Below are 26,632 nucleotides of genomic sequence, written 5' to 3'. Positions count from 1 at the left end.
TCTTCAGGGGAGAAAAATATGGCCGTATTGGGGGCTTTAAAAAGACCTACAAAACTTTTGAGCAAAAGCCTAAATGAATCGATTGCTGATACTAAATATTACTGTAGACTTACAAAACTATAGTTCTTGTACATAAGTGGGAAAACATCCAAAAAGTAGGGTGCCATTTTTTTTAAATTTAGTGGTATATTTGCCTTTGAGGCTCCTAGAATGTAGAATACTGCAGTCGATTGTTGTCCTATGGGCTAGGATCGCATTATGTAAATATGATGGCCGTATTTCATGCGCAAATAACACCTGTTTTTTAAAAAGAAAATAGCAGGCGTTATTTGCTTAATGACGGCCGTTATTATAAAAGACTGCCATCATTTTTGCATAGTGAGAGCCGAGCCATGTAGTGGTCTCGGCGTGACAGTACGGTATGCTACCCCTGAAATTGGCAGTAGTGGTCACGTCTATGAACGGCATCTCATTGGTGCAGATGACTGCTAACAATCAGTGTTGCAGCCAAGAAAAACATAGGAGTGTTGCCCATAGTAACAGTGTGAGGTTTAAACTTTTATACTTATAGGGGGAGACTTATCAAACGTGGTGTGAAGTGAAACTGGCTCAGTTGCCCCTAGCAACCAATCAGATTCCACTTTTCATTTCTCAAAATGAAAGGTGGAATCTGATTGGTTGCTAGGGGCAACTGAGCCAGTTTCACTTTACACCATGTTTGATAAACCTCCCCCACAGTGTTTATTATATAGCTATGGCATACTTTTATACCAGAGGCCCATATTGTCGTTACTGCTTCTATTTTATTTCTGCATCATTTACAGGTGGCCGTAATGTGCCATAAATTATTACCCTGGGAACAATATCTTTTGTAACCGGTTCCTTTCTCCGACTGTAGGTTTAGTATATAAAATGGCCACCTCCATTGGCTGTACACAATGGGTACAGTTGAATGCCTTTTTCTTTTTTTCCCCTGGGTTTCGAAGTCGAAAGACAATGCAGCCAGAGCCTGAATGGCCTTCACCCTCTTACTCCCCATTGCCTGTATTATTGGATAGAAAATGAACGGGTATAACTGGGGGGCAGATCCAAGGGGCATTCCAAGGGGGTGGGCGCACACTGGGTAATGCTTCTTTCTCCACATTGACGTCCTGAGCTGACATGTTAGAGGAATAACAGGATTTTGGTTAGTCACTTTATTTTCTCTGTATTTGAAACTGGTGGCCATCTTATAGGATGCTTTGGTGGCTTAGAATTTCAACACCACATCTGGGTGACTACATGGGTCCTCATCAATATAGTGATCCACTTGGGACACCTGCTGGATCTATTGGATGTTGCTAGGCAACGAGAAGACTCAAAGGACTTCATAGGGAATCACTTGAAATTTTTGGGAATTTTATCTGTGTGTGTATATGTATAAATTCTTTTTATTTTATTTTTATGTATGTATATTGCCCCCGGATACTATATAAAGGAATGGGCTGATCAACACACCCAGAATACAGCGTTGTGGTTGACTTCATTAATTTTTTTTCCCCTGCAGCTCCATAACCACTTGTATTAACTCATAGGCCTGTATTATAATACCAAGGTGTTTATTGCACATCAAAACCAGATGTTTAACGCCTAGTGTGTACAAGCCCTTAGGATATATTTATATTAATTCTGTGGCCAAAAGCTACAATACTATATGAAGAAACCAATTATTTTTTTTTTATTTACGCCACTGTTCTCCCTGATATTAGCCTCGTCATATGAGCTTGCAATCACTGGGGTGGGAGGTATCTGACGTGGCTGGTTATTGAGTGCAGATGGAGAGTGTGTATGTTTTGTCCTCTCGGTCCCCCCCCCCCTTCTGTTCCTCCCCTTCTTTGCTCCATCTAGGCTGCGCTCCTGGTTTGTGTTTTTTACAAACTGAAAGGGGTCTGTGTTCTTGCACCCTCCGCCCTCTCCCTCCCTGACATGTGGAATTTCACAGCACTGCACGGCCTAAAAATGAGCATGTCACTTCTGCATCCTGTGCATGGTTGTCCAAAGTTATGTACGTGCGTGCAACTAAAATGGCTGCCAGGCAGTGCGCAACAAACCACGTATTTAGCAACGGCCCTCATTGCTACCATCACGTGTTATTTATGGGTCAAGGCATCTGAGACAGAGGTCATGTTTATCAGAACATTGGTCATTTTACATTTTCTTTTAACTTAACTTTTTTTTTTTTTTGAGTATTATGGGGGGGTCTGATATGCCCCCTAATACCTGCACTGCAGGAGCTCAGCCAATGAAAGGTTAATGGGGCAATGCTCTGCAGTGTACCCCCCTCTTCTCCCTCCCCAGGCTGTGCACACAGCTTCTTGTCTCACAGGCTGAAAGGACCTATTCATCCTCACAATACACAGCGCAGACCATGAAACCAGCTGAGCAGGATTCGGAGCCTGCGGGAGAACTCCCCCCTTCTACCCTGACCCCTCCCTGTCAGCCCCTCAAAACTCAAGCATTCAGCACGCTCACAATGACAACCCCCGACCATGTGCCTTATTGCTCAGGTACGATCTGGCGGACAGTTGTTGCTTTTTGCAATGTACTTTGACAGGCCATACACTTACTTAGTGGCCCTTTAAGTATTGGATTTATACCTGAAATCCGCTGCTTGTTGAGGTAGCTATATCATTCGTGCTGATATACATGATGAAAACTAGACTTTGGTATGGTAAGTGATAATCACAGCTCTAATTCCATTGAAGAACCCAGCAGGCAGGGTTACTATAACTTTAAGTATTGGAGTATTGACATTCGGCCTCTACCACTATTTTCATATGGTCATCGACCCAGTGACATCCAATCAATATATTGCTCTTATTGGTATAGGTCTAGTAACATTTACTCAGTCTCGTAACGTTTCATATTGGGCAACTGTTTTATTACGTTACTAGTTCGCTATTGCAGATGGCTTTTTTTGTTTTAATATAGTATTATAGTGTGTAATGTGAACACAGATCTGGAGAACAAGGGGTTAATCCCCCCTTCATATTGGTCACCGCTACACGCTAACAGACAGCTGCAAGGGCACATCTGGCTCGTATTATTTTGGGGAATGAGCGTCTTGGAGGGGGGCTGTGAGCGTATGCATGAGGTGGGGGCCAGAGGAGGAGGAGGAGGAGGGGGGGTCCTTAATTATGATTCCCATGCAGTAAAATCCAGCTGCGCTCATAACTTTCTCTGTTTTGTTTAACCCTCTCTGAGTGCTACCTTTTACTTAGTATTGTCAGGATGAAGAATAGATGTGTAATCTGAGGAACTGCACCAGATTTGGCCTCTCCATATTGCCATTGTATTATGCGGGTAGTAATTCCTAAGATCTGCTTACAGTATGGCACAGAGGTGTATGTATTTATACTTAATATGGAGACAGTATTCTGACATGGTCTTCATGTCCCGATACACATAGAAATCTCCTTAAGGAATGGGGTTCAAGGAATAATTTTTAAGAAAATTGAGATTGGTTTTCTTAGGTTTTTATTAGAGTGTCAGCTCTGTAGATCAGCACAGCTGTATAATTCACAGGCTGCATGGGTACAGGTCTCCATATGGCATCCAGTTGGCCCAGGAAGTATGCCTATGAGCCCTGTGTAATTTCACACCCGTCGGTGGTGGGAGGTGGAGTGCAGAGTTCTGGGATAATTGACACCTCAGGGGCAGCTGTTAAACTGCTCTCCCGTCTTTACACTCCTCGTACTTACACCCCACTCTGAACCCCATCAGCTCATAGATTTTAATTGTAGACCAGAAGAAGCATTTGGCCCCTACGCACCCTTCCACCAGCTGTGTCCGTTGTAGGGGTGACAAGGACAGGGATCTTGTTCCTGAGCACTGGACGTATAAACTGATTTATTGAGTGACAAGAGGAAGTCTTACCATAGACCTGTGTTCCAGGTGACCATAAATAGGCCCGGGGCTGGGGTGAATTGCAAGATGTAAAGATACTTGACCTCGCTGGTGACTTTTTTTTTTTTTTTTTTTTTTTTTTTTTTCTTGTCTTTATATTTACGGGTCAACCCATTAGTTTTAACAGTCTTTCTGCTGGAGCACAGTTCAGGCTCAGATTATTTGTTCTATTGATAGACCTTGACCTATACTTAAAGAAAAAGTTTAATATTAGGGGTATCTGAGTTAATAAGAATATCCACTGTTCGGGATCCTCATCTCATGGCCAGAGGAAAGAGTATTTATAAAGAGGGTCTTTTGCTCTGGAGGACCTGTCCTGTCCTGCATTAGGTAGTAGGCCCATTAATCAAACATAGAACATTGTAATGCTTTATTTCCCCTGTGGTGGTGCTGCAGGGAAATTTAACAGATTTCTGCTGGGGGTTGCAACAGGACCATTGTGAACAATGTCTTGTCAAGGAACCTTTCAAACTAGTAAGAAAAACCCCTCTAAAGTGTATCTGTTGCTTTACAAAAAAAAATAAAAAAAATTATCCAAATGTTTTCATCGGGCAAGAGGAAATTATATCTTCCCTCCCTATGATCAAGGCCTTCCCATAGACTTACAATGTACACACCTGGCGCACGCTTATCGCAGCTAGTTCTAGGTCTGTCTGTCAAGGTCTGAACACCCATGTCTACAAATCAAAAGTTTCCAAGTGACCATTTAAGGTTCAGAAAGTTTTCGACTTGAGTTGGGATTGTAATATAATGCAGAGCCTTGGATTATTGGATGTTCATGAGGTGCGCTGAATAGTTTGTAAAGGCGGGGGGGTTTGTGTTAAATACCCATAGTAAATAGATTAGAGGATAAATTACATTCATCTCATTTGCATGGGGGAGGCAAGAACAACATTGGGGCAATGGGATGGTAATGGGTCTGCTATGGGAGGGGGGCTGGATGACTTGACGTGACACAATTGACTCAGTGTTAGAGGCTGAGGGGGTGATTGAGTATATTGCGGAGATGCAGATGGAAGAGTTAGTGGAGAACAGGAAGTGGGGATATTGGAGGGAAGCATTAAATAGCGTGAACAGCTACGGGGCATTTCTGAATGATGGGGTTCAGATTTCAGCATTGAGAGAACACCAGAGCGGAAGTGGCCCCCACCGCTCCCTTCTCAATAGACCCTACTAATAACTTCTAGGAGTCTAAAGTGTTCTGCATTATATTGTGAAAGTCATTAACCCCTGCAGAGCCTGGGGTTAAAGGGTTAATATTCCCTTGTGGAGACGTTAGACAGAGGTGGTTCCATGGTTTAAAAAAGTTCATTCCGCACATGTGTTTACGTTTCACGGTTCACCTTTAGCAATAGACTAGCGTCCGCGGAGCATGGGGATGGCCGGCTTATCGTAATAGCGAAAAATGTTACTTGCCTGTGTCTAGATCTTGTGCTGTCGTCGCCTTCTGTGCCCATTACAGTGCCGAAAGACTCGTAACACTTGTTTTTCCTCGCTTACATGTCAACCTTAATTTTTCTTAGTTTTTCAAGCGCCCATTCCTCACCCAGTTTGATAGCCCTATTAAGAATTTTTATATGTTCTTGGTTGGGCGTAAACACCATACTGGTAGACTACTATCCGCACCCCAACATACCCCAAATTTTAAGTGGCATACCTGTCATATTTATTTTTATTATTCTTTGCATACTATGTTTTTTTACTATTTTATACAGCAACAAGATGACATCAATACGTAGCATTTAGTTTCCATTGTATTAATGCTAATGGTCCTTTACTATGCTATGGAAAGTATACAGTACAATTGTGTCTTGAGAGCTTTGGATATGGAAAAATTGCAAAGAGTGACTGATCTAACAAAAGACGTCACCAGTAACAGAAGTAGAAAACAACCCTAAAAGCTATAGGACCACAGGCTCAAAGCTGCTGCTTCTAGTAAGTGTCTGGTTACACTGATCATTACTTCTGTATAAAGTCCTCCATGTTTCTTTGTATGTACGATAGAGATGGTGATGTTGTGTTATTTGTGTGGAAGACTTTGTGTAGTCTAGGCTCTACTCACCCTATTGCTGAACTGAATAAGGGAAAAATGCAGTAACATGCCAAATTAAATTGTAAGTGAATACTGCCATTCCTGAAAAGTCATCTGTAACATCAGTTATACCTTTTATTTATGTTTAAAAGGGATTAACCAGGATTAGAGGGGGGAAAAAACAAAAAAAAAAAAAAACAGCGCCACACTTGTCCCCAGGTTGTGTGTGGTATTGCAATTTTAACTGTTCACGTGATTGAAGCTGCAAAACCACACCCACAACCAAACTGAGGACAGGAGTGGCACTGTTTTTAGAAGAAAGTAGACATGTTTTTCTAAGCCTGGATAACTCCTCTAAAAGGGGGTTACTCTGGCAGTCACATCTCCCTTGTCAAAAGGGATCAAGAAGTAGAGAGCAGCAGGGGACCTGGAAAGTGTCAGACAGGACCGGATGTGGTTTTTTTTTTTTTTTCACTTTACAACATTCTGAGCCATTTGTTACTTAAAGGGGCTATCCCGCAATTAAGACTTTTTTTCCCCCTAATGAAAAAAAAATGTGAAAAATTTTTAAGAACCAAAATGAACACCTCTTTAGCCGGAACATTCCTCTCTCCCTCTCCGTGGCATGCACTCTCTCTCTATTTCTTCTCTTTACTAATAGTCCCTATTGTGTCTCCACGAAGAAGTGTCTGCTTCTCTACTGAATAGGCCTTGTTTCCATGGGAACTGAAGCCAAAGGCCTGGTTGACCTATAACCCCTTGATTGCAATACCCCCCCCCCCCCCCTTCATTTGATTGTGCAGAGAATTGTGCATATAATTTAACCCTCCCTGCACCTTACACACATACAAAGTCTCCTTTAAGATGGCTCCTGTTTACATGCAAAGTTAGAAACTCTCTACAAAGTTTTAAAAAAGTAGGAAAAAAAAAATTTCCCCAACTATCTAAGTCCATTTGTGTTCTACAATAGAGAACGGGTTACATTCTGTTTTTGACGCACTTTTGTAACTTTCTCCCTCCTAATACATGTTGCCCCGGTGCCCCCACCCCATGCTAGGGCCCCCATTAGCTCAGCCTGTACATTCCTCCCTATAACTGGATTTGCAGCTGTTTTAAAAAGGGATAACGAGAAAAAAAAAACTTGCATGAGAAATCCTAAACAGCTTGTCCTGCTGTCAGAAGAGGAGGGAGGGGGCAATATGGAGACGGGATGAAGTGACCTGGGACTAGGAGTGGAGATGACTGTAAAGTAGGGCCCCCTTTAACTAATAGATTGTAAGCTTCGCTGCAGCTGGGCCACCACTCTGGCTTAGAGCCTATTGTCTCTAGTAGATGTCGTTTCTCATTTAATTCCTTCATTTCGATCTCCTAGTGCCGTTTCCCTCTCCCTCCTCTTCTCTGCAGCTGCGTTCTGTCCTTTTCCAGCTCTAGGAATGCTGCAGATATTTCATCTCCCAGACATGTTTTATTTCTAGAGGAGAGACTTCACTGAGCATAGAAAGGAGGATCCTGGTGAAACATGAATTGGACCAAGATAGGATCTTTGTATATGGCCATAAATTAGGTCTTGAGACGTGGTGCAGGCAGGTTAGATGAAGGATTAGTTCACAATTTAGCAAGGTTCTTCGGTCTGTATAAGGAATGCTACATGGTAAAATTAGAAAAACGCTCTTAGAACTTTTCTTCGTGTTACATGTGCCATATGGCAGTGAGCTCCTTCTAATTCCATCTTTAAGATTACATTTGATACAATAGCGGGGGTGTCTTCCAATGGACTCCATACTTCAAAGGGCAATAGATAGCATCTAGTATGAACAGGTTCCGTTTTTGTACATTTCGAGAAAGAAAGCCACCTTAGGGTTCTGGAAGCCTATGTTCTCAAGGTGCACATCCTGGTATTCTTCAGCAGTAAGAAATTTGCATGTGAGCGTAATCCTCCAAAGGAAACCCACAAGTAAGAGAAATCTAGACTCATCCTACTCCCATGTGAACATACACAACTATTTATGACCCTATGGGTCAATAGTTTCTTGGTCATCACCGCTGTATGAGCGAGTTGTCTATGATCATGTGTTCTGAAGATAACTTGTCGGTACTGCCAAAGACCGTTCAGTGAAGGAATGAATAATAGGATACTAGTAATACAATGAAATGGAGCCAATTTGTATTCACACTCCGCTGAGCCAACTCTAAGTTATTGCAGCCTTCGTGTTACAGCCTGTTGCATGAACTCGCATGGCCGTATTAAATTTAAGTTTGGGAGGACTGATATACTATAAACTACTTCAACGTGTCAATTACAAAAAAAATAGAAATCCATGAGCAACAGTGCTTTAAAGAACCACGATCACAATGTATACTAGGCACTGTGAATACAGTAAATTGGGGGGCGGGGAATCTGCTATCCAGATTTAGAAGGTCTGCATATGTGAATTTCCTTGCATTGAATGACTAAACACCGCTGTTCCCGGTAAGCAGGTTGCATGTTGATGTTGGCCTCCATTATGTTGGCTAAGATCCGGCCACTAGTTTCAACGTCTAACTCACCTGTGATTCTGGGAAAACTAGGACCCGTGTGTTTACTCGAGTAGGAGGCTACTTCCCCTCAGGTCATTTTTTGTGAATGTGGGTCGACTGGTTACATGAGACTGTTTATTCATGGGATGGTATCATTGTGTGTAGAGCTTCCACCCTGCCTGGACTGGCCTGTCTGACTGCACCGTGGCTTGGTCAGTTTTGTAATGTCAGGACCGGTATTCCTTAAATTGTTCAAGATCCGATCTAGAGATTTAGTTCTGTTGGCTTGTTCTAGAATTGGGAGTTAGTACAATTATCTTCCAGCAGGTCTGCATCATACACGTTGAGGTTACAAATAACTGAGATGACTGGATCTGATAGGGGTACAATACCATTAGCAAAAAATTCCTACATAAAGGCCTGGCCTGAAATTTATACTGTCTTTTTTTCTCATTCTTTTTCGGTCCAAGATATTTTAATGAGGCACCATCACAAGACTCTCAGAGCAGACCAGATGACCCTTTGCACCAATTCCAGTACATGTGTGAATGATTGTGAGAACTACCAGCAGCCCTTCTGCAAGTCTTATAAAACCCCATGTCAAGTCTACTATTAAAAACTAAAACTGGCATAACTATAGGAGGTGCCGAGGTAGCAATCACACCTGAGACCTGGGGCCTAGGGGCTTTGCGGTACTGGTATTATAGGTGGCCACATAGTAGTTGGGGACCCTGGTACAGACTTTGCATTGGGGGCCAGGAACTTCAAGTTATAGGTGCAAGCATAAAGTATAGCCTCTTTTCCACCATATTTAATATTTTAGGGTAGTGTCTATAGTAGTTGCAACTAAGGCATCATTGGTACTAACCATAGTAACTCATACTTGAGGTAAGCACCCATGGGTGTCCAGAAGTAAGCTACACACATGCAGATGAATTGCCATAAACTAATCCAGTGCTGTGGTTGGGAAGTGGACAGAGTAATTGATGTAGGCTCTTACCTTCTGGAGCTAAACATTCATGGGTTTCAAAGAGTACATGTCTACATCATTACCCTGTCCAGACAACATCCACTGTACTGGCTAGTTTATAGCAATACAGCTGCACTCTAAAACCAGCAGGTGTGTAAGTTAGTTTAGGTAAACCCCCATGGTGTCCAAGGATAACACATGCTGTTTTTGGAATGCAGCAACATTGGCGCAAACTAGTCCTCATACACTATATTGAATAGACTGTATAACAGATATAGGTACACACCTAGTATAGGTAAACATCCACGAGAGTCCAAGGTTATGGTAAGTGCCTACATCCAAGAGCATGTCCTACATTATTTCTATGTCCAGATCCCATCAACCATACTGGCTAGTTTGTGGCAATTAAACAGCATGTTTGTAACTTACCCTTTAACACCTATAGGTTTTTATCTCTACCAAGTAGCCATTACACTAACCAGTCTTGAAAATATAACAAAACAAACTATATTCAAAGTGGTGGATTTATACCATACAGTATTCATATCTAAAAATGGCACGTGTGTAACTTTCCCCTGGACCCCCATGGATGTTTACCACCACACATGTATGCTGTTTTTGAAGTGCAGTTAAATTGCTACCACCTGTCCAGTCGCCATCCACTATCTTAGTGTTAGTTTACCACCCTCTCAATGCTTACGCATACGCGAAGAAAGTAAGTCTTTCTCCATATGACTCTTGGTAGCCCATGTTTTAGTTGGTGTGTGTCACTTTAAGATGAGCATCTGTTTGTGAGTAGTAGTGATGGTGGGGGGAGTGTGCACTAATCTTTGTGCAAGGTGTAATCCCTCTGGAATGAGTTTTGTTTGCTCACCTTGTTTTCTTAGTCTAGATGGGAGAGGGGAGGGAACCGGAGTAAGGGGATATACAGCTATATGACTAGGCCTTGTCCCCGTGTCACTATCCCACCCTCACACTGCTATTTTACATTAATTTCCTGGGAATGTGGGGCTGAGGCGCTATGTGCACTGACCCTTGAAGTGAAAGACCATGTGACCTCATGTGCATTGTTGGGCTCTCGCCATTTAGACATGTTCATTCAGGTACAAAACCCAACTCTCTGGGAAAGGAGGCATTGTCCTGGACTCTTAGAGAGTCACAATGGCTGTAGCTCAGGATAATCTCAATGATGGTGGCTGCAGTTACTGATTAATATATCCACAATGTGAGATGTTCCCCGCAGTGCTTGCAGATCCGGTCAGTCCTAAAATGTAATCTTGGTCCTATGTTCTGTAAATATGTGACTGAATCAACTCTCTAAAGTCCCCACAAAAAAAATAGGGATTTTAGAGAACTAGAGATGTCTTGCAGGGTAGTGATCATGAGTGAAGACCTGTTCCTGGCCTTGTTTTGGCAGTTTACAGGGAGCAATAGCTTGCCTAGACTTTCACTATAGCCTCCTCTCAATCCGTGCTGCAGTTTTTGGAGGCCTGCTGGTGCGAGGGTTAACACTGCCCTCTATGTGAGCTGTAAGGAGGGGTCTGGGGTTCCCTGTTTGTATTTTTGTCTCTTTGCCAGATTTGGGGACTCCCCCTCTCTACCCAGTTCTTTCATCCAGCGCTCTGTAAGCCGCATCAAAGGCTGTGCCGGAGGAAACATCACCATGAGTGGGGTCAGGGGAAGGCTGTCTGCAATCCCAAATACAGCCCCGCCACCTTGCACTTGGCTTGTACCGAGAGTACACTGCTTTTTATAGCTTGGGGAAAAATAGACGAGCACATTTTCTAGGAGTTATTACGAAGCCTGTATTAGGTAGCCTGGGACCCCCGGCTATTGATCTTGGACTCTTTGCATTATGCTGGTATCGATATGTACGGAGCTGTGGTTGGACTCATCTGTATAGGACGTCACTTTCTTTCTGATAGGATATAGCATATTACTTGTTCCAGTATAGAATAGAAAATTGTGTTCCTTCCCTCAAGAACCATATATGCCAGCATGGAGCTGTGGAGTTTTTGGGTTTGAAATTTGGGGATGATGCCTGCCGATACCGGCACTGAAAGTCAGCCACTTAACCCCAGAAGAGGGCAGGAGACCCTGTAGTGCCATGTTATGGTGGGCAATTTCACTAAACTATATAGTTTTATAATAATAAAATTAAAATCTTCAACTATCAATATAAGCGCCATCTTACCACTTAGACATCTAAGGTGTGTCTAATAATTTGCATACTTAGAGCATGGATGACCACTGTCTTCTACTATTATAGTCAACATAAACTATATATTCCCATTTATTTCAATGGAAGTGTATTGAGATCCAAGAATCGCAAGGCAATAAGGAGGAGCACTTTATTTAGGGCCAAGCCCAAATGCCCTGATAGGCCTAGAATACATATAGCGGTGGTCATGGACAGTCAAAAGCTATTCTTCCCGAGCCCGTACACATGCATGTTTGGTAAGAGTGCATGTGTTAGTATAGGGAGAGTGATAAGCAGCTGGGGTTGAGGGAGGAGAGTCTGCATACCCTCATATACATAACATAGACAGTAGGTAAGTCTCACTAACCAAACATGGCGGCACTGTCAACGTGCCCATACAATAAAAATAAAAGCAGGTGGCTCTTATTGTAAGGGCACGTTGACAGTGCCGCCATGTTTGGTTAGTGAGACATCTTATGTAGCCAGCCTGTGAACCGGAAGGCCCTGTGTATGCCCAAACCATATCAAGGCCTTGTCCCTCCTGGTGGTCGCTCAGTCTTCCGATTTATAGTTGAAAACTTGGTTGGTGAATGTTACGATCTCCACTTTTGTGGCCGGCAATGGGACTCCTTTCCTTTCGGCACTCTTGCCCTGGGATGGCCCCCTAGGGAGTCCACCCATTACAACTTTTAGGAAGACTTAGCAGCATATAGCAGCTTTGTGTAACTGCATCCCCTCCCTGAGTCTCCCTCACTCTCTCTCCTTTTTCCACAGCTATAGGTCTAGGCCCAGCCAAAGTAAACATCCCCAGGGCAGCAGTGACTGGGAGACTGTGCCACTTATGGGGGGTGGGGGTGAGGAGGCGGGCAGAGCTGGGGATCGAGGGGGGGAGGCAGGGAGGGGAAGCATTCCTGCAGGCTATAGCAAAGAAAACAATTCGGCATTAAGAAATCTGTCTGCATGTTACTGTCTGTATAGCTGGCTCTGTTTACGTGCTTGCAGATATCCACCAGTGCACGGGGAAAAGTGCATGTGTATCGAGCGGTGTTTGCCGTTTCACGTAATATTTACACACTTTCTACTCTGGACACAAGTTTGCACTGTCTGCATTTTTGGCACATTAGGTGCACGTTCTCGTGTGCTCTCAATAAGTCACATGCATTACTTCCAGGTCAGTGCATGCAGATGTAGCAGAGCCGACTCAGTAACTTGCACTTATATGTATATTAAACACACTATATCACGATGGGTTGTGCCGTGTGACTGTATCTGCTCTGCTACACCAGTGCCAAGAAATATATAGTGTAATTGCTACAGGAAAGCATTTCCTCAAGCTGGCAGTCTATTGAATGTAAATGCGCTTGGCTTCGGAGAGGAAACTTAATATAAAGAGCAAATGATAATCATATGGAAAACTGATAACCTTATGATATCATCAAATGACAAGGTCAAAACGGCAATGTCTGTATAGATGCCAGAAACTGGGTGTATATATAAACTGGCTATAGATGTATTCTTTGTATTGTACAGTATGGCCAGGAATGAGCCTCTGTGGTACTAGGATGGCTGGCACCAGATCTATTGGCTGGCATGTATATGGCAGCCTGGCAAGGTATGGAGAATAATTCACTTAGCAGCAGCCAGACATAGCCGGTTCTGTAAGTACCTTAGGACAACTACTTCTTTATCGCAGGAACTGTTCCATTAAGTGTATAGACAGATAAGCCGATATCTCAAGAAAAGGGAAGAGAGTTTAAAATTGGAAAACTGTGGGGGGGGGGGGGGGGGGCATGTCGGAGGGGTCTGAAGAGGGGCGACAATGCCATTTGTCTGCTTGAGTTCTGGAAATTGTCATCGGGAACAATAAGGACATTTCCTGCTGGATTCCAGTCACTCTGCAGGCTTACAGAACCCTCACCCTCCCCCCAAACACCCACACAGCAGTCTCCGGCCTGGCACACTGCATGCCTCGTCTTTGCTGGGCATGGGCCCTCTTTTTCTTTTCTTTTCTTTTCTCTTTTCTTTTTTATTTTGTATGTTCTCCATGTTTTTTTTCCAGTCTTTGCAAGCGTCGGAAAGGTTAATAAAGTTTTAGCAGCTTTTGCTGGAGGGAAAGCTGCTATGTGGTGACTGCTGCGAGGAGAACAAGGTCTCCAGTCACTTAGGATGAAGTGGAATCTCACAGCTGGACCTTGTCTTGCTCTCTGTTGGTTTTACTGCCCCAGTTTTTCGTTCTCCCATGTAAACATTCCCGGGATCCTCCAGGATTTATATCTGCCCATGCAGGCAGTTTCCTGCTACCCCCCTGCCCTACACCAAATCCCTAAATCCTCCACAGCACTGGAGCATCTGTGGGAGGAGGACGGCTCAGATTTCCTCCATAGACTACCAGCTTTACAGGCAGCTAATTTGACAAATGGACTCAATCACTACCTCATTTTTTTTGTTCACTTAATATAAATTAAAATATACAGATATATGGAAAAACTTTTGAAAAACTTTTGAAAAACTTTTGAAAAACTTTTGAAAAACTTTTGAAAAACTTTTGAAAAACTTTTGAAAAACTTTTGAAAAACTTTTGAAAAACTTTTGAAAAACTGTCAGTTTGTAGCAGCGTTCCTTAAACTGAACCAGCAGTTGCATAACTACAAATCCCAGCATGCCATGCCAGCTGTTGTAGTTTTACACCAGCTGAAGAGGCACATGTTAAGGAAACAATAGTGTGGGCTGTATTCTGTTTGCATGGAAAGGTTAAGAGAAAGTTATAAGTTAGTCTCTATATAATACGTTCATGATTGCATCCCTCCGGGAGCTGCGTCTTTATGTCATAGACCCCATGTTTGATGAATATGCCTTTAGGTCTAGGAGTTATATCCAGGTGTCCTGATCCTTTTGGAAGATGACGTTATTATACCTATAACTAATTTATTTTAATGGTCAGCAAATGTAGTGTCTTAATAAAGCAGCATAAAAACTAATTGGATGTTGTACAGGGCCATAATAGTGCTTAATACGGATATGTAATTTTTCTCCATATGGCCGTACATCCAGCTTGCTACTACTTTCCTTGTGCTCGGCCATGTGCAAGATGCCTTAGATAGATTATCTGTTTTTACTATATGTAGTTGTGTATGCGTGTGTGTCGGTATTTATCACTGTTGCCGTACAGTCTTGGTATTTCTAGCAACTTTTTTTATATGGCAAACTAGAATAGCGCCGTCTAGAGCAGCGCTTCTCAAACTTTTTCTACTGGAGCCTCACCCAACAGACTTAAGGCAATGCCTGGGCCTCACCAGACTGACCAAAAGGGCCTGGGCCTCACTATCTGTGGTGAAAGTCCATTTAAAAGCTGAAAATAATGCTAGGGCTACTTTCTCTCAAGCTCTAGATTCTAATAAGGCAAGTAATAATGTTGCTAAAATGGACATTTTGCAAACCGAAAAAGGACTGTGCAGATCATAGTAACTTCTGTGCAAACTGCCTCCCCAGCTGGGCCTCACCAACAACTAGGGGGCGCCTCACTGTTTGAGAAGCACTGGTCTAGAGAACAATTACACTAGTAATTTACAGTAACACTGCGTGTTTGCACTATATTGCGCTTTCTAGGCCTGAATAGGTTAAAATTAACCATTTTTTTTTATTTTCCTTTCAGTACTTGCAGATGAAATGGCCTCTCATAGATGCCCCCAGTACAGCTGGCTTAAAGGATGCCAGGTCGCCATCACCTGCACACATGGTGAGTATTGCCTAGTAGGTGGATTCCTTTATATTGAATACATGAATGTATACAGATAGGGTTTTATCATCAGAAAACCCTTGATTAATGATAGCCTGTCTTCAACTATCTAATAAAATATCTTACTACCTTCTTTAATGAAAACTGTTTGCCTCACTTCCTGTCCTTGCTGTACACTGTAGCTGGGAATTGAGCTAACTCTATCTCCTTCGCTCTACATTAGAGGTGTCAAACTGTGGCCCTCCAGCTGTTACAAAACTACAATTCCCATCGTATATGGACATCTATAGTTTTGCAACAGCTGGAGGGCTGTAAGTTTGGCACCCATACATTGACTGTAATCCTGCCCACAGTAGCCTCCTACCTAGCGGGAGAGAGTCGGCTAAATTCCTAGCTAGAGTGTATGACAGGATCAGGAAGTCGGTTTGAAGATTTACTCTAAACAGGAAGTGGGAGAAGGGAAGAAAGACCACAGAAAGGTAGTAAATAGCCAAGTTACCAATACATGTTAGAGTTAATGAGTTTGTTTCATCATAGAAAACCTCCTTTAGGCTGGGTTCCTACCACCTTGGTTTTGTGTTCTGCTTCTGCATCCCAGACACCGACTGCACCCTTTTGAACCTTTTTTGCCCTGTTTTGTCCAGAATTTTTGACGGCAGTCCTGTTTGGAGCCTCCGCCACAGATGTGAACAAGGCCTTAGATCCATATTTAATTGCTGCATTAGTTATTAAGTCTGGAAATTATCTAGGGAAATATCCTGAGTTATGTCGTATTATGATAGCCCTGCGGTAAAAGCCAATGACCTAATTCCTTTGGAGGGTTTCCATAGAGAGACAGATGTCTTTGTGTGGATATCACTCCTTGGAACACGGCGCTGACCCATACAGGTCCGATCCTTCCCAATCTTGAGAGGAAAACAAAAGGATCAGTTCACTGCACAGACATTTTCCAGCCTGTCAAGTGTGCAGTATGAAACATTGCTGATGTCTTCCTCCTACATGGACCTACTGACCCTATTGATCTGATGAGGTAGCTAATTCTTACCATGTATGCCATATGTAAAAAGTTAGTGTTAGGAATGATGATATAACATTCCTAGGAGCCCTTGAGAAACTAGACTGCATACCCTGCAACCCACTGAAGAACCTTTAAAGGATTTTCTGCATGTGAATTTGCATACTTTCCCATGATGCTTTGCTCTGTACTACAGATCTCTTCAATAAGAATCAGTACCCTTCTTGAACTCCTATCCAGTTGTAAATATTAGCAGCCCTAATGGGGTCTGAATGCTAAAGATTTAGAGGTGGTTTGAAATCATAGCCCTTACCAATAAGTAGTGCTGAATAACATGAATGAGTATGTTTTAGCCTTAAAGTGATTGTATGGGATTACAAAGAACATGGCTGTTTGGTGTGTGTGTGTGGTAGAGCATCTCAACCTGATTCAGCAGGGCCTGAATAGACCTGGCACTGTTTCTTAAAGTGAAAAGCTGTTATGTAAATGCATTTAAGTGCAATCAGCCTTTAAAAACGGAATCTCCATCCGTGATTCTAGATATCTATTATATAATTAATTCTTGTGTAGCCCCTGTGTAAGAACTAAAACTTGGCTATTTTGTGTAGCCTATTAAGTAGTTTTCCACCATTTAAATAATTAAAAATAATAAAAATAAATATAATATATATAATATATATATATATAATATATTTTTTTTTATCATTTAGCTTATATAATCATTTAGACCATAAGAGATAACCAGTTTACTTAATATTACACCATCTGGTGTTCAAAGTGTATAGCAGTCTGCACGTCCAACTACTGACCTCAGTGCTTGAGGACACACATGCTCAGTCGCTCTCCTCACAGCTAGAGGTCTGTGTGGTGATCCTTAGCTGACCTTAGAAATTGCCTTCTGTCCTGCTGGTCAGGAGAGGACCAGAGTCGGTGCAGTAACCTGGTAGTACGGCTCAGAGAGCAGTTGTGGAAAGAAGGACCGGATGCTGATTCTGTCCTAAACTCGCCCCGAGCAGCACCAAGGGGACACATCTAAGCAAAACATTATAAAAGTAATATTTAATGCAGTAAATGACCTGGAGCTAGCTATTAACAGGCTTTCAGGTCTTCTGGTATGGAAATGATTCATGGGATAACCCCTTTAATTTGGATTACATACCCAATGCAGATGAGGAAAGTATTTTAATTATAGCTAAACCGCAGTGCTGGATATAAATCAATTGTCAGTAAGTGATGGATTATTGTGAAGCAAGTGGCTATATGATATATATGTATAATGGAGTAGACTATGTACCATGACTGATTGTATGCACTGACAGAATACACATACATTCATGCTCAGTCTTGCTGCACGCCATGCACACACATACGCATGCTTGCATAGCTTTACACGCTCACTCATGCTTGCATCTGTGTGTGTAAAATGTGTTTCTCGTCACACACGAGGCCTCTTTTGTTCCTCCTTTGTATACCTGTATTAGCACCTGGATTCCTCTCTATTCTTTAAGCATTAAGTCTTTCAGCATAAGAGCTGAGCTGCTACTTAATGTAGGAGAGGGGGTAGAAGAATGGTTTAAGGGTGAGGCCCGGCCTGCTCAGTGTCTGCCTCCCAAATACTAAGTCAACCTTAATGGGGCTCCGCTAAGGGGGAAAAGTCCTGCAGAAGGAGTAGATTACATGTGTTTGTTACAGGCATGTTTTACCCGTTCCTTCTACTAGCTTTCAGCTGTAAAGCAGTCGCTCTGCCAAAACCCCCATCCCCCTACCATTGTGTAAGGGATAGATGGGCACAGATGGATCCTCTCCTAGCTTTCCTACAGCCTTAAATGGCTATTCTATAATAAAGTACTTATGAGATATATAAAGATTGCAAAATTTAACAAAGATGTTCACAGAATCTTTACAAATTGTTTTTTTTTAGTCCAACAAGGTGCCAGTTGTCCAGCACCCCCATCACATGCACCCTCTAACACCCCTCATCACCTACAGCAACGACCGCTTCTCGCCGGGGACCCCTCCTGGACATTTGTCCCCTGAAATAGATCCAAAGACCGGTAAGACTGGGCTGCTTTATGGTTCATTTAAATTTGTGGGGTTTTTTATTTTTGTATTCTGTATATTTGTAGTATAAACCACTAAGCTGTCTTGTTTACAGGAATCCCGCGCCCACCTCACCCGTCAGAGCTTTCTCCATACTACCCGCTGTCCCCTGGAGCTGTAGGACAGATCCCTCATCCCTTGGGCTGGCTGGTTCCACAGTAAGTGTTTTATGCCTAATAGGTTATTACTATAGTATAAAACTTTTCTTATGGTATTCCTGTAGTACGGTTTGTTTCATAGTAGTCTTTTGTCTCAGGCAAGGCCAACCCATGTATTCCATCCCTCCCGGTGGATTCAGGCACCCGTATCCTGCGCTGGCAATGAACGCCTCAATGTCCAGGTATAGTATTTCCCTATTATATTTACGGTCTTGTTGCTTCTCTCTTCTTTACATAGTTTAAAAAAATATTGTTTTCTTTACCAGTTTGGTTTCCAGTCGTTTCTCTCCACACATGGTGCCCCCTCCTCACCATGGCTTGCATACCTCAGGGATCCCTCACCCTGCCATTGTCTCCCCAGTTGTAAAGCAGGAGCCGTCCTCTGGAAACCTCAGTCCCAATCTCAACACGTAAGTGCTTCCAGTCTTTATTAAGGTGTATCCCAATCTAAAGGCCCTATTCCACGGAACTTTTTCGAACGATTATCGTTCAAACGACCTCTCGTTAACGATATTCGTTCTGTGGAATAGCTGTAAACGAACGACAACAGCGAAATCGTCCTTGAGTCGTTCACTATTTTTTTTTCAACATGTTGAAAAAAAATTGTAAGTCTTTCAACAATAATTCGCTAATCTTTTCATTGAATAAAAAATCTTTCAGTCGTTCTTGAAATCTCTACCTACATTTCCCCACGTTTTAAACGACCATGTAACGATGTAACGACCGCAAAAAAATCGTTACACTACAGATATCGTTCACGTTCCCACATGTATTGTGTTATCGTTCGCTTAAAAAAATCGTTAAGTGCTCGTTAACGAGCGGTCGTTGGAGCGAGTCTATGAACGATAATCGTTCCGTGAAATAGGGCTATTAGACATTGCTTTGCACTGAGCACTCCGGCCCATTGTGATTAGAAGCTGGCACTTCTGTAGACCATAACCTGTTATGCCATTGGCGTAATGATATATTATAAATTTGAAATTTAAATTATTTGTTTTAAATGGTCCCCACCAATATTCTCTTTCAATCGGGTATCCCAACAATGAGCTATTATCTATGCAGAAACCTGGCAGCAAATAGTTCTCCTGTAGCGCCACCACTGGGGATGCAAAGCATTACACAGCACATAGTCAAAATGGGCCTGCTCTATAATGAAAGGAAATGCCAGGTCCTCTTGGATAAGAACGGTTCTGTATAACTACTATCCCTTCTGACAAATAGATGAGGATTCTGAAATGGGGCGACTTGTAAGGTTACCCACCCAAACCCCATTGAGATCACTGGTTCCATTAAAGTGTCACTGTCGTGAATTTTTTTTTTGCAGAAATCAATAGTCCAGGCGATTTTAAGAAACTTTGTAATTGGGTTTATTATCCGAAAAATGCATTTTTATCATGAAAAAGCAGTTTGAAGCTCTCCCCCCCTGTCTTCATTGTTCTCCTATGGAGAGAGCTAAAGAAAAGACCAAAACAGGACAACAAAGAGTTAATCTACAAATCCCTCACGGGATATCTCCTGTGACAGTCACCAGTGACCTGCCTGAGCTCAGATTACAGCTGTCACCCAGCTCCGTGCCTGTAATCCTCTGTTATCTGCTTTCTGCTGCCGGCTAACTCCCTCCTTCCTCCTCCCCCCTTCCCTCTCCCTAGAGCAGACAGGGTACGTCTCCTGCAACAAGTCACAATTTTCAGATTTTTCAGAGTGGATGAAAAAGAGGAAGGAGGGGGGGACCTGGGAAAAGGCTTTTTACATGCAGATAATGGCAGATTTGGCTAATAAACCCAATTACAAAGTTTCTTAAAATCGCCTGGACTATTGATTTCTGCAAAAAAAAAAAAAAATACGACAGTGACTCTTTAAGTCGGCAGTCTTGGTACAGCTTAAATGCCACATTTGGACAGTAGTAACCTCATACAAAGTGGTTATCTGACACCAAAACTGTGTTCATTGGTGTGATAATGTAAATGAAGCTCCTTAAAAGGATTGTCCCAGCAATATCGGTGTATATAATTTACTCGAGTACCTGTTTGTTTTGTCTTTGGGAGCTGCTCAGCTATCTTTGGCAGCCCCATAGTTAGGTTTCAGCAGGAGATTTAGGCCCCGTGACCATATACAGTCCCTATGTTGTGGGTGTGTTATTGGTGGAACAACCCCTCTAAGTAAATATTGGTGTGGAATTTTGAGTTTATACTAAATGTATGCCCATAAGTGACCTGTTACTCTGCATCTAGTGATGGATTATTCTGCAGTCATTATACACGTTGTTAGAAGTTTTTGCTTTTCCATCCTTTAGAAAATCCAGCGTGTCTATTAAAAAAGAAGAGGAGAAGAAGCCGCATATTAAGAAGCCGCTGAATGCCTTTATGCTGTACATGAAAGAGATGAGAGCCAAGGTTGTAGCGGAGTGCACACTGAAGGAGAGCGCAGCCATCAATCAGATCCTTGGCCGTCGGGTAGGTCCTAGCCTCATGCACTTGCTGAAATATGGACTTCTATTAGAGATGAGCACGACTTGAGCATGCTGGAGTCGGATTGCTCACCATTTGATTACCGGTGGCTGATGAAGTTGGATGCAGCCCTAGGGAGTCCTGAAAAGCATGGATACAGCCTATGATTGCATCCAGGTTTTCCTGAGCTACATCTAACTTCCTCCAGCCACTGGTATTCATTCGCCAAACAATTTGACTCGAGCATGCCCATATCGAATGTCTGTCATGGTAGGCAAGGCAAAGACTGAATGTCTCTTCTCCACAGTGGCACTCTCTATCGCGGGAAGAACAGGCCAAGTACTACGAGCTAGCCAGGAAAGAGAGGCAGCTTCACTCCCAGCTCTACCCATCGTGGTCCGCAAGAGACAACTATGTAAGTATGCCCTTATATCCCAATATTGTATCTGCTGGTAAATGTGATAGGGCTTATAGCCCCTGCTCAATGTTAGCATCCAGTTATGTGCATTTTAATCTGTGACCTATTCAGATGGGAAATAATGAATGCGTATGTGTTCTGTATTAATGAAGGCAAATGGTCTGTTCCAGGGTAAGAGAAAGAAGCGGAAGAGGGAAAAGTCCCAGGAAGTGGAAGGTAAGGAGTCAGTACATGTTTCCATAACCAGAATAATATGATAGAATGTGGTTGGTCAGTGCATGCTTGATGTACTAGGAAGTAGCACCTGATAAGTGGGAGGGGTGAGTGACCTGCATCCCTTGAAGTCTATGTTCCATCATGTTTTAGTGGTCCACAGGCCCTATTACACTGATTACCGGGTTTATTTGGCTGATTACCGACTGTTCAGTGTTATAGCGCATGTTAAACAGCAAGGAATAGCCAACATGCAGGACTCTGGCTAATTGTGGTTTTTCAACATTTTGAAAAATCAGAGGTGGTCTGTAGCATGTCGCATCATGCAATAGCTGTGGGGGCAGCAGATTGCCACTGACTTCAATGGGCTGCCCGAACGATCTAAGGACTGTTTGGACAGCCGCTCCTCGCTTGCTGTCTGTGCGTGTAATAGCATAGTGTAGCGTTCGGGGAACAAGGTCTGCGCTCAAGTCTGTAAAATATCTAGAGGTGTAATAAAACCTTAAGTCTATGGAGCCGATAATGCTGCAGCCAGACAAGGGAGAAGTACTTTGGCTGAGTGCTTCTCTCACAATCTCGTTGCAAGAGACCATTTTTCTAGTCTTATGGAGCCAGCTCCAGCAGCTAGACAAGCAAGAAGTGTTTAGCCAAGCCCTTCTGTCTAGTTCTAGCAGTCGATGGAGGTGTGAACTGACTGATCAGAACTTTTAATGTGTCTGACATGTCAGAATTGACAGGGACACTTTTAAGCTGGAGGGGCCTTTTGTATTACCCTTTGTCCTCTTTCAGTAATATGAGGGCTGCTTGTTAACTTTTGCTTGGTGCCTATAGAGTTGTTATATGAGGGTTGTCGGGGACCAGGCAGATGATCTCCTACCATGTTGCTGCCTATACCATCACTGAGTATAGGAGTCCTGTGCAGGAATGGCCGCTCTAAACCTGACTGACCCGTTTCTGCATAGGGGCTGAGAATAACGCCGCTGGTTGTGGTCACTTAGAAACAATGATGATGATAGCTTCTCCTATCTCCACAATACTGAAAGCATGACGTCCGATAATGTATATACATGTTAGACACATGAACATTTTTCTTTGTACCCGTCAATTCTAAGCAGTCTCCTTTCTCATTTGCAGCATCTAAACCCAAGAAGGTGTGTGTGCAGCATCTCCCTTCGGAGAAGACCTGCGATAGCCCGGCCTCCTCCCACGGCAGCATGTTGGACTCGCCAGCAACGCCCTCAGCCGCTCTTGCCTCTCCCGCAGCCCCTGCCGCTACACACTCTGAGCAAGCTCAGCCGCTGTCTCTCACCACCAAACCGGAAGCAAGAGCACAGTTATCTCTCAGCCACTCCGCAGCCTTCCTGGCCTCCAAGTCTCCTCCGTCCTCCAGTCTGTCCTGCCACCTGTCCTCCCCTGTCGGATCGCCGTTGCTCTCTCGCCCCATCCCACTCACATCTTCGGTGTTGTCTCCACCTGGCATCTTCCCGTTACCCCTATTGCAGACACAGCCCCTCTCTTTGGTGACCAAATCCAGTGACTGACATGAAGAAATCCTATGGCTGGGATCACTTCACAAAAAAGACATGATGGGAGTTGTACTCTGCAGATCTGCACATACTCTGCTCTGCACTAGTATATGTATACTGCTTTGCAGATATGGATATTGCTCTGCACTGATTTGGTGTGTGTACATATATATAACGCTCTGCCAGTGGGGACCACTTTTAGCCTGCTCCGTGACTCTACTCTTCCGGCACGGACAATGCTGTGTGGATATGGACACCACTGAGTAATGGTGCAGATATTTCATGACATTGGCCTTAATGGGCATGCATCACTTGACAAGTGACTCACGTGGTGCGGTGAGCAAGATCACTGCGGGCTTCTAAAGGAACACTTTCACCAGTCCAGTGGGGGACACCAGCTCGCCCGAGCCCTGTATCGTGCAGGTGGATTACAGATTGTACCTCCCTTCCAGCTCGCAGCCACTTAACGCATTGGGCCACAAGTACACAGACCGCATACATTATTGGTCAATATTTGACCTCGCGGTTTTTTTGCTTAACTCTGCGGAACGTATGGAATTTTTTTTCTTTGTTTTTTTGTTTTCTTTAATGAAGTAAAAGTGGAAATAATAGGAAAAATAAATTCATGTATATTGTACATACAAATGTGCCCAGGTAGGGAAATTGGGGGTGTGCATGTTACCTTTTGTGGGAGGGTTGCCATTTTGTATGTCCTAAGGAAAAGTTAGGAGGAAGAAAAAAAACAAACAAAAAAAAAGTCTTGGTCCCTTTTTAAATGCTGGTCTGGGGGCAGCAAGCTATTTTTTTTTTTTTTTTTAATTATATATATATTTTTATTTTTTACCTATCTGGCATTCCCGGGGTTACTATCACCTATATATGTATTTTCTCTCTCCCACTTACTCTAAAGATTTTGTGTGTTTTTATTTTTTTCCTCTCCACCTTTCTTCTCCATTCCAGTCTTCTATACAGTTTTATGTATTTTTTTTCTCTCTTTCTTTTTCTTTCTTTCTTTCTTTCTTTCTTTTCTTTTTTTTTTTTTTTTTTTTTTTTTAATGGAAAAGAAAATTCTTGAAAAATGTGACTTTTTGTAACAAAATAGAAAATATATTGTGTTTTAAAATATATGGGTTTGTACTTGTGTTTTTGGTACGGTGTGCAGAGTAGAAGGCTGTGTGCGGTTTATCCCGTGTATGGTTGGGCACCAGCTACATGACAAAGACCTGTGTTGAATATAGAAGACAATCAAAGCCAAATAAAGCTCATGAGGTGACTCTATGGATCCTTAGTATTTGCACTATTGTGGGAAGAAACCAACACGTATAATACAACTGCAGTATAAGGTGCAACGTGAGCCAGCTACGAATGGGTAGATGTCACTGAAGAGAACAGTCAGGCACATTGGATTCTATCTGCCCTGTTACAAAGATGTGCAGGCAACAAGCCGACGAACAAGTATCAATAGCCCCATTATAATATTATTATTATTATTATTATATAGCGGCCTATAATAGCCACATGTAAAAGCGCCCTGGCTAATGGGGAGCGAGGGTAGCCGGGAGCCTCACACAGCCGAGCAGGTCATGTATGCTCCGGGCTGGGGGTTAAAGGGGACCGGGTCACATATGCGCAGCAGAATGAAAATTCCACTGCGGGTATGTGACCCCATAGACCTTCACTATACCAGGATCCGCAAACTCACAGCATGAAATTCTCTGTGGATTGGGTACGTGTGAGGCTACTCTTGTAGATTTGGTCAACTCTAACCAGGACTATCTCCTACTCTTTAATTTATGGTGGCCTGCGTTTGGTTTAGTCAACCTTCAGCGATTGGGGAACTTTTGGCCCTCCAGCTGTTGCAAAGTTACAATTCCCATCATGCCTGGACAGCCAAAGATATGGGGGAGATTTATCAAACTGGTGGTAAGTGAAACTGGCTCAGTTGCCCCTAGCAACCAATCAGATTTCACCTTTCATTTTCCAAACAATCTGAGGAAAGGAAAGTGGAATCCGATTGGTTGCTAGGGGCGACTGAGCCAGTTTCACTTTACACCAGTTTGATCTCCCCCATGGTCTTGCAATCTAAAGGGTATAGTCTTGCAACAGTTGGGAGTGCTGAAGGTTCCTTGTCCCTGCCCTAGGAGGTCTGGGTGTTGCAGCCGTAATAGAGACCTTAAAGGGCATATCCATTGTTAGAAAAACATGGCCACCGATTTTTCTCCCCAGTTTGGGTGCAGGTTTCACAACTGTTCCATTGTGGTGAATGGAGCTTAATTGCAAATCACATCTGAACTGGAGACAAGAGTGGTGCTGTCTCTGCAGAAAGTGGCTATGTTTTTCTAACACTGCACAACCCCTTTAAAATGTGGCTGCATTATGCCTAACTAAAAGCAGCCGGTGTGCTTGCTTCCATCTGTCAGTCCATGCCATAGATTTTGGATGGAAAGGAAGGGTGCGTGCTTCACTGCCACTTAATTTAAGCTACTCCTTGCTGCAGGAAAGGGTCCCGAGGACTATCAATCAATGGGGCTCCTGCTATGCCATTGTTAGCTACCCTTTTTAGCATTTATTGGAGGAGAGATGTATTCCTAGCGTAGAAGACTGCATTGTATAGGCAGTGAGCAAAAAGGCATGCCAACAAGTACTAGCCCAATATATGCAACAAGCACACTATTGGCCTACATGGGGACATATTAACATGTTGGAGGTATAGCAATGCTCCCAATTAAATGAAGCAAAGCACTTTGTTTGATCAGCACTTCTCTGCTCCCTGCCGCTCCTCCTAGGATGCCGGGAAAAGCTGGATCCAATCCTGAGAAACTGGGAGAAGTTTCCCAGGATTGGATTGCGCTTTTTCCCGGTACCTTGGCTGGAGCGTCAGGAAGCACTAAAACGGCTTGATGAGCGGAGCACTGATCAAACGAAGCACGTTACATATCTCCACTCCCAATATATATCTCCCAGATTTCAGAAGAGCTCGGAAATCGCAGCCATTTTCTTCCAGAAACCTCGCCACTTCTGTCCATGCGTTGTAACACTAAGTCATGGGTGGGCATGTTTCTGGGTTTAAAAACAAACATACTACAAATATCATATGCTTTTAAAATTAAAATAAAATAAAACTCTTTGCATACCCTGACATTGTACACAGTGAGGGTCCTTTTGACACAGGGATAAAACTGCACAATACAAGCACTGACTATATAGCAAAACAATTGGTGCTTGTTTAGAAGACCCTTCATAGGAGCCTATGGATGCTGTATAGCTGAGAGATTGTGTGAAGGTATAATGCCCTCGTTTTACATTATGTTTACATGAGAAGATGTGCTACTGACCCACCGGCATCTCTATGTCC

General features: G+C 43.0%; 1 protein-coding gene across 2 annotated transcripts in view; it reads left to right on the top strand.

Moving 5' to 3' along the window:
* TCF7L1 (transcription factor 7 like 1) overlaps positions 1-24,272 on the top strand; it is a 39,066-nt gene extending 14,794 nt beyond the window's left edge. Inside the window, exons 4-12 of one of the 2 annotated variants that reach the window (XM_069944213.1) lie at positions 15,317-15,400; positions 18,337-18,469; positions 18,571-18,673; positions 18,772-18,855; positions 18,940-19,083; positions 20,967-21,126; positions 21,428-21,535; positions 21,709-21,754; positions 22,886-24,272. In XM_069944213.1, the coding sequence (XP_069800314.1) occupies positions 15,317-15,400; positions 18,337-18,469; positions 18,571-18,673; positions 18,772-18,855; positions 18,940-19,083; positions 20,967-21,126; positions 21,428-21,535; positions 21,709-21,754; positions 22,886-23,292 (1,269 nt within the window). In that variant the 3' untranslated portion in view covers positions 23,293-24,272. Of the gene's footprint in view, positions 1-15,316; positions 15,401-18,336; positions 18,470-18,570; positions 18,674-18,771; positions 18,856-18,939; positions 19,084-20,966; positions 21,127-21,427; positions 21,536-21,690; positions 21,755-22,885 lie in introns of both variants that reach the window. The other variant, XM_069944204.1, reaches the window with a different exon arrangement.
* Positions 24,273-26,632: the final 2,360 nt, after the last annotated feature.

The sequence above is a fragment of the Dendropsophus ebraccatus genome, chromosome 1, assembly GCF_027789765.1.
Source record: "Dendropsophus ebraccatus isolate aDenEbr1 chromosome 1, aDenEbr1.pat, whole genome shotgun sequence".
NCBI classification, from domain to species: domain Eukaryota; kingdom Metazoa; phylum Chordata; class Amphibia; order Anura; family Hylidae; genus Dendropsophus; species Dendropsophus ebraccatus.
The sequence above is the reverse complement of the archived record's forward strand: the minus strand, read 5'-3'. Positions and strand labels throughout refer to the sequence as shown.